The 8,277-nt window shown below is 40.8% G+C and overlaps 1 protein-coding gene across 1 annotated transcript; it reads right to left on the bottom strand.

Moving 5' to 3' along the window:
• Positions 1 to 4,642: 4,642 nt before the first annotated feature.
• On the bottom strand, positions 4,643 to 5,599 carry LOC111139833 (olfactory receptor 2B11). The gene has a single exon (XM_022492245.1). It carries the CDS (start codon positions 5,597 to 5,599, stop codon positions 4,643 to 4,645), a length of 957 nt encoding a protein of 318 aa, XP_022347953.1.
• Between the last annotated feature and the right edge of the window lie 2,678 nt (positions 5,600 to 8,277).

An 8,277-nucleotide genomic window follows, 5' to 3' on the forward strand; every position in this document is an offset into this window, starting at 1 on the left:
AAAAAGTTGGCATACTTGATTTTGTTTTTTATCATGAACTGGGAGTGACATAATTAGAACTTTGTCTCTGCTAAATAATTAACATCAGAAAGAGGTGCCAAGAAAGTCTAGAGTAAATGTCATTCTCTTTTCCATACATCTCCCAATGACAAAAGACTCTATAACAAGACAGTCTGGTTAATCAGCTACCTGAATCTTTTACAAACTTGTATTTACTATGTAAGAAACCTTTATTGACTGAAGGCAGATCCTTTGTGGGTGTCAGTGAAATTTTTAGAGTGTTATTATAAGGTTTCCTTGAGGAAGATCTTGGCTTTCTTTTTGTTGACTTGAAGAGCTATCTAGTCAGGTTGGACAGCTTGAGAAGGTGGATGCCGGGCCATTTTTGACTAGAGCATCTAGTAAATGACTTTTAAAGATCTTGGCTTGAGTTTTAGCCAGTTATCACATCATCTCTAGTGATCATGCATCTAATTATCACAAGAAACAATTTAAAAGATTTTGTAGCTAAAAGCAGTAATCGTGCAGGGAAATAGTTAAGTTATTCCAAGAATGCTACCTTTCTTGTAAGAGTAATTTTAAAAAAAAGGGGAAGATTCTAGGCTTTTGTTAAAGCCTTGCTGAAACAGTGCCCTCTGCTGCTGGAAACCTTTTTCTGCTTACTCTCATTTTTTTGTGGCTTGAGCTCAGTGACAAGGAGTATGGTGTGGATGAAGCTGGATAATGACTAATTAATAGAATTAGGAATTTGCACAAATGGTAAATAGAACATAAGTATTTTAAGTATTATTAAATGTTTTCCATTTTTTTTCTTTTTGGCATTATTTAAAAAAAAGCATTTTAAATGTCCTAGAAATGTCTTTAAGGTAATGTTAATTTTAGCTCTCTCTTAACTTTTGGCCAAGGAATTCAGGGCTTTCTGGCTAACTTTAGTGTGATAAATATTTATCAGGTGCTGCTCAATTCGTTGAGTTGGAAACACGATTTTAAACATCTAAGACAGGTATAGAATTTGCCAAATGTAATTGAGTCTATTCTTCTTAAAGAATAAAAAAGGGTTTCTGTTGTCATTGTTGCACAAAGTCTAAGTTACTATGGGTGGAAACGCAGCAACTGCGGGGTTCAGTCCAGGCATGAAGAAAATCCACTGTGGATGTGAAGCTGGCACGTTTCAGCCCTGTACCGGCTAGCCCTATGGGCAACATGATGCTGTTCATAGTCTATCTGAAAGCCTCCCGTAGCTCCTGCAGCTAAGTGATTGTCTGGTAGCCTTTGCACTTAACAAACTAGCAGGAGCCTTTTTCTATCTAAATACTGTGTGATAGATAATTTCAGCTAGCCATATATTGTGTGCATTAGGTTCATAAAGACTTTTCAATCATTCATTTCCATTTATCAACTGAAATTTTGTTTAGTATGTGATTTTTTTTTTTTTTGCACTGGTGGCAATTCATCATGGAGCATATTAAAATTAATTTGACTCACCCCCTCAAAAAAAAAAAAAAAAAGAATCTCATTATATTCACAGTACAGAGCAATAGATTTCCAAAGTTTTCCTGGCAAAGTGATACTTTTAGAAAAGTACCTGAAAAGCACACACCTTATCCTGTTTTCTTCATGAGTATTTCTCAGATTTTTCCACAAAGTATTCGATAAAGCAGAGGACAGTGAATTTCAGAAACCTTACCATAATATAGAACAGTGCATCAAAGCACACAAAGTATTTGAAACTTTGGGTTTTATGATAAAAATTTACCTACATTTTTCTATCTGTTCTCTCAGTTTATTATAATGGAAGCATGCTTTCATTTAATTATCAGTTCAATTATTTAAATATCTTCTCAGGCATCAAATAATTTTGAAGCTTCTGGAAAATTCATCATGTTTACCTTGTGCTTTTATGTAACTCTGATGTAGAATATTCTGGGGTCTCCGGTGTTCCAGCTTCCTGCCAAACCATCCCCAAATTCAGTAGCTTGGGATAACTCACCATTTTGCACGTTCGGAATTTGGGCAGGGCTCAGCTGTGAGGTTCTTTGATTCTATGCTGTGTCTACTGAGGTCACTGTGTCGTATTGAACTAGTGGGCAGGAGGGGCTCAGAGAGCCCCACTCAGGTGTGGTAGAATTGGTTGGAAGCCTGGCAGAGGAAGGATGGCAGGTGATAGTGTCTGCCCACAGTCTTCCCAGCACGGCTACCTAAGGGCAGTTAGCCTTTCTACCTGGTGATTTACAGACCCAGACAGACTGTGTTAACTGCACACTGCCAGATTTCCTTTGATCTTGACTTGGAAGGTCTAAAATATCACTTTTACCTCATTTTAATAAGAAGTACTTTGAGATCATCTTTAATCTAGCACACCTGTTTTGAGAAATATAGTCTTCAGTCCTCTCAAATGTGTTCTAAAATTAGGTTGGATCCGTACATAGCTGTATGTGCGGACTGACGTCTTTGCATCCATGCCAGATTGCTCTCGTTGAATTGTGTCCTGGACCTGTGCCATTAGGAAAAGTCAGGAGAGAAAGTTCTTATGCATTATGTCACTAAGGTAGTTCTAAAGGGCTTTTAGTTATTACCTGGGGAGGGCAACCCAGCAGAAAATTTCTTTGTGGTTGTGAAAATGGGAAGAGTCATGATTCTTCTACATTTCTTAAATCAAATGCTATAGCTTTGCAATCTATATTTTCTTTTTGCCTTTACTATCAAGAAAACTTCTTCTATTTTCCTTTTGTCCTAATTGTCATATGGTTGCTATTATTATTATTATTATTATATTTCTTTTCTCTGCTAGGTTATGTTAGTATCTGGGATATGTATGACAGCAGGATAAAAATGAGTAAGTTAAATATAAATAAATACAAAACATGACAAAAATGCAAATACAGAGTCCTAGTATTGTGGCTCTATTCTACTAAAGGAGGCAGTCAGTATGGACATTAGTACTGGTCTCAGTTCCAGCAGTTACTGGAACAACCATGACCATGTTACCACTCCAAGAATCAAATTCTTACATGACAATGGAAAAATATAAAGGTGTTTACTTCCTGGGGATATTTTAAACAAGATAGCATACATAAATACACTTAATCTAGTACCTGCATCTTGGAAGCCTTCTACAAATGTTAGTTGTCATGATGACTTTGAATTTATTATTTAAACTTATAGTGTCCTTAAATTTGATTGTATTTATATCTTCTATTCTCAACTAGACATTCTTTGTTTAGGTATTATGCTATTTTGGTTTATGTCCACAAATCTAATATAGAGTCTTATGCATCCATAATAAATATGCTTATTTCTGGCCATTGGGGGGAAACTTCCTATATGAGAAAACAGACTTTGTGGGGGGGGGGCATCATTTAAGTTACAGGAAGAGGAAAGTAATCTCCTTCATTTTTGGAATTTTAAAAAAGTCACATAAAATTTAAGGAATTTAAAAATATGGAGACAACCTTACCTCAGTCAGAATGGCTAAAATTAACCACTTAGGAAACAACAGAAAGGGGAACCCTCCTACACTGTTGGTGGAAATGCAAGCCGGTGCAGCCACTCTGGAAAATAGTCTGGAGGTTTCTCAAGACGTTAAAAATAGAGTTACCCCAGGACCTAGCAATTGCATTACTGAATATTTACCCCAAAGATACAAATGTACTGATCTGAAGGGTACCTGCACTCTAATGTCTATGGCAACAATGCTCACAATAGCCAAACTATGGAAAGAATCCAGATGTCCATCAACAGATGAATAGATAAAGAGGTAGTATATATATGATGCAGTATTACTCAGTCACCAGAAAAAGATGAAATCTTTCCATTTGCAGCAACATGGATGGACTTGAGGGTATTGTGCTAAGCGAAATAAGTCAGTCAGAGAAAGACAATTATCATATGATCTCACTCATATGTTGAATTTAAGAATTAAAACAAAAGATCATAGGGGAAAAGAGGAAAAAATAAAACAAGACGAAATCAGAGAGGGAGACAAACCATAAGAGACCCTTAACCATAGGGGACAAACTGAGGGTTGCTGGAGGGGAGGGGGCTAAGGGATGAGGTAACTGGGTGATGGATATTAAGGAGGGCATGTGATGTAATGAGCACTGGATGTTATATAAGACGGATGAATCACTAACCTCTACCTCAGAAAGCAATAATGCATTATATGTTAATTAATTGAATTTACATAAAAATAAAGAAAAAAACAAAAAATATGTGGAGACAAACAAATTTATTATCTTATCAGATTATGATTCAGTTTCACATTATGTATCCTTAGGAGTAATGAAAATAGAAGAGGGAAGATTGGAAAGAGACAAATGGGAGAAAAATAAGAAAAAATAGGAAGATGGAAAGGGGCAAAAATTAGGAAACTAGAAATGAAAATAATTTGACAAATAACTTACTGAACACCAATTCTGTTTAAACGACTCCTAAAAACATATGGCCTCTGAGAACAAAAACTATTGGGAGAGGTGGGGTTTTAGGCACCATGACCACACAGAAGGTAAAATGTTGGGACAGGGACTTGGGGGGGCTTTCAAATCTCTCAAAACACCTGTGCTATTTGGGTGTCAACTCCTTCAGCACACAACACGCTTGCCCAGGCTTCTGTCACCAATAGGGACTGTCATGTCTCAGAGCCTCATCTCCTGCAGAACCTCCAGGTCCTTGACAGGCGTCTCCTCAGAGCTCCCTTCACATTCTTATTCCTCAGGGTGTAGATGAAGGGGTTGAGGGTGGGGGTGATTATGGAATAGAAGAGGGAGATAAACTTGCCCTGATCTTGGGAGTAGCTGGAAGGGGGCTGCAGGTACATGTAGATGGCAGGCAGGTAGAAGAGGGAGACCACCACCAGGTGGGAGGAACAGGTCCCAAAGGCTTTGAGCCTTCCCCTGGAGGACTGGATCTTGAGCACTGCATGGGCGATGAAGCCATAGGAGAGAAGGATGAGGGCTAGGGGCACCAGCACAAAGAAGGCCACCAACACAGTCAGCGTAGCGTCATTCATGGTGGTATCTGCACACGACAGCTTGATCATGGCTGGCACCTCACAGAAGAAATTGTTCAACACCTGCTGCCCACAGAAAGGCAACTGAACTGTCAGCACCACCTGAACAAGGGAGTTTCCAAAGCCGCTGAGCCAGGCTACAGCCACGAGCTGCTGGCAGAGAGGGCGGTGCATGATAATGGCATACCGGAGGGGCTCACAGATGGCCACATAGCGGTCCAGAGCCATGGCGGCCAAGACGATGCACTCAGTGCATCCCAGCCAGTGGAAAATGGCGTACTGCACCGTGCAGCCACCATAGCTGATGGTCTTCCTGGAGCTGCCCATGTTGACCAGCATCTGTGGGACTGTGGTGGTGGTATAGCAGAGATCCAGGAAGGAGAGGTGTCCGAGAAAGATGTACATGGGGCTGTGGAGCTGGGGATCCAGCCAGGACACCAGGATGATAGCGATGTTCCCCAACATGGCCAGAATGTAGGACACCAGGAGGACCACAAAGAGGGGGAGCTCCAGCCATGGCCTGTCAGAAACACCTAGAAGGATGAAGTCCTTAGGGAGATCCCCCAAGAAGCTCTGGTTGTCACCTTTCATGCTAACGCATTCTCTGGAGCCTGTGATGAGTCAAAGTGAATGAAACCTGAGAATAGGAATTAGTTGCCTTCCTAATGGCTGTGCCTGAGCTTTCCTACAGAGTTGCATCCTGTCTTACTTCTGTGGAGACCCTGAGATGTGGGGGAGTCAGAACCAGGAGGCAGAGCAGCTGCCCATGTATTTTGCTCTGCTTCCGGCTCTGTGATCTTGACTATGCCATTTACTCTTTCTGAAATTCAATTTTTGCATCTGTGACATGGGAAGAAAATACTTGTCAAGTTCTGGGGATGATAGAGCGGTATGATGTTTGTGAAAACGTATCAAAAATAAATAGAAATTTTCTTCCGGTTTGGTCAAAGTCAGCTACATCCCCCATCACCATTAAAATGTTTGACTTCTCTCTGCAAACTCACTGACAGGGAGTTGACCACTTTCTTTGGTTTTCTTGCTTTGCCTTTTGGAAGTGGTGATAGGAGGGAAGTGAGAAATGGCATCAAGCAGGATAGGAGCACACTCGACTCATCTGCTAAGGTTTACACCTGGCTCTGTCAACATGAAGAGGTGCTCTCTGGTTTCCTGCACATGCTGATCTCTCTCCCAGGGCCGTTCACATGCAGGCAGCACTATCATGCACCTTTCAGTAAAAAAAAAAAAAAAAAAAAAAAAAGTACAATCCAAGATCCTCTGAGACCCTGGAGTGAAGGAGCTAAGTCACTTCGGCTGTTGATTTGGTCATGGCACCTTAATAAGATCCCAGAGGATAGGGGTTTGAGCACCGGGAGAATGATCAGGATGTGTAAGAACCACAGCCCTTGGAGCTGTCTCTGAAGGATCAGACTGCCTCTAGAGCTAACATTTATGGGACAGTTTGATGGACATTTAGGTTTCCTGCACAACTTTGTTGTGAAGCAGCTGTTTCCTTTTACAATCACAAAACACAGCTGATTTGATTTTTGGACTCTATAGCTTTTAGAAAGCAAGTGGGTTACCACTTGCTGATTCATGGGTCCCTTCCACTGAGGTCCATCAGCCCCAGGGCCTACACTCTTCCCAGGACTGCAAATCCTCAAGTTTATGACAGCAATGACATAGTGCATGAGACGACTGAGAAGGATTCATCCTTAGCTCCTCATTTGCTGCTTTATGCATAAACTATAAAATTCATGGTGATCACTTCAGTGCTGCTGCAATAAACAAGGGCTGCCCTTCCCTCCAAGTCTTGCATTCTTAAGAACCCTGGTGTTACTTGAAAACAGTCCCAACTCTGGGGTTGCAATGGATACCTAAGTGCAGATGACATTTCTCCCTCTGTTGTTTCAAAACTACATACACTTTCCAATATTCTTGTGGAACACCCAGTTTTTACACTTCTGTAATATGGAAACTACATCTTGTGTGACTTTTAAGAGAATAAAGTTATTTTATCTCTAAAGGGAGCTCAGGACACATTTTCGATTCAGTGAGCTGGGCGGGGCAAAATCAGGCTTGTCCACCTTTCAAGATGAAAAGCAATCACATTATTTCCCTTTCTTAGGTCTCTGATTCCAAAGTTTCTTCTCAGCCAGCATCTATACTGGATAAGAAAGGGAAATGTTTCAGGGATAGTAGGAAAGATATATAAGGTTGGAGGAACCAGGCATGACAGAGGGTAGGTATGGTGCTCACATTAAATAAAGAATGCAAATCATGAAACACTCACTATGAGCCAGATGCTATGATTACTTGGTGCTTTCATGGCCCAGTAAAGGGGAAGTTCTTACATAGCAGCACATGGTAAAGCCAAGGGTGAAAGCTAAGCTCTTGCTCTTAACCATTATTCTCTGTAGTATTTTGCCTTTAAAAATCACTTTGCTAGCTCTTAATCTCACAAAACAAACTGAGGGTGGCTGGGGGGTTGGGGGGTAGGGAGAGGGTGGTGGATTATAGACATTGGGGAAAGTACGTGCTACGGTGAGTGCTGTGAAGTGTGTAAACCTGGTGATTCACAGACCTGTACCCCTGGGGCTAATAATACATTATATTTTTATAAAAAATAAAAAATAAATTAAAAAGTCACTTTGCTAGACTGATGAGTCACACACCTATACCCCTGAAACAAATAATATATTATATAGTAATAAGAAAATTTAATCAACAAAATAAATCAATATATGTAATCAAAGAAACCTACAAAAATAACAGTAAACAGAAAACAAACAGAATATAACTCAAAAAAATCACTTTCCTTTTTAAAAATGAATAGCATTCATGCAGATCCCTGAGACAGAAAAGAACGACAGAAACAGGAGAGTAATGTCACCTGAGAGAAAGGGGTGAGGGATTGAAGAGGAGACACTGTAATTTCCAGGACAGTGTAATGGGTGTGCATGGGTGCACGTGTGCACGCACACACACACACACACACACACCCAGCTGGTTGACTGGAAAGCTGGACACCAGCCCAACCTGACCCTTCTTGCTCGACATCGGATGCCTTGTGGCCTCACACTTGGAACTGCTTCGGATCCAGCCTCTGAACTCCTTTGATCTCCTTATCCCTTCCTATCGCGCAGATAGAGGTATTCCCGGGGCACTGCCCTGCTTCCCTGGATAAACACAGCCACATCTGCCACAGTCACATTCAAGCAGAGTCCTTCCAGATGTGTGTTTCTAGCTGTCACTTCTTCCTTTTTGGACAC

Source organism: Enhydra lutris, unplaced genomic scaffold (genome assembly GCF_002288905.1).
Source record: "Enhydra lutris kenyoni isolate GAN:26980312 unplaced genomic scaffold, ASM228890v2 scaffoldscaffold120, whole genome shotgun sequence".
NCBI classification, from domain to species: domain Eukaryota; kingdom Metazoa; phylum Chordata; class Mammalia; order Carnivora; family Mustelidae; genus Enhydra; species Enhydra lutris.

Excerpts from the sequence above, each read along its gene's own strand:
- LOC111139833 (XM_022492245.1), bottom strand. The coding sequence starts at position 5,599 with ATGAAAGGTGACAACCAGAGCTTCTTGGGGGATCTCCCTAAGGACTTC.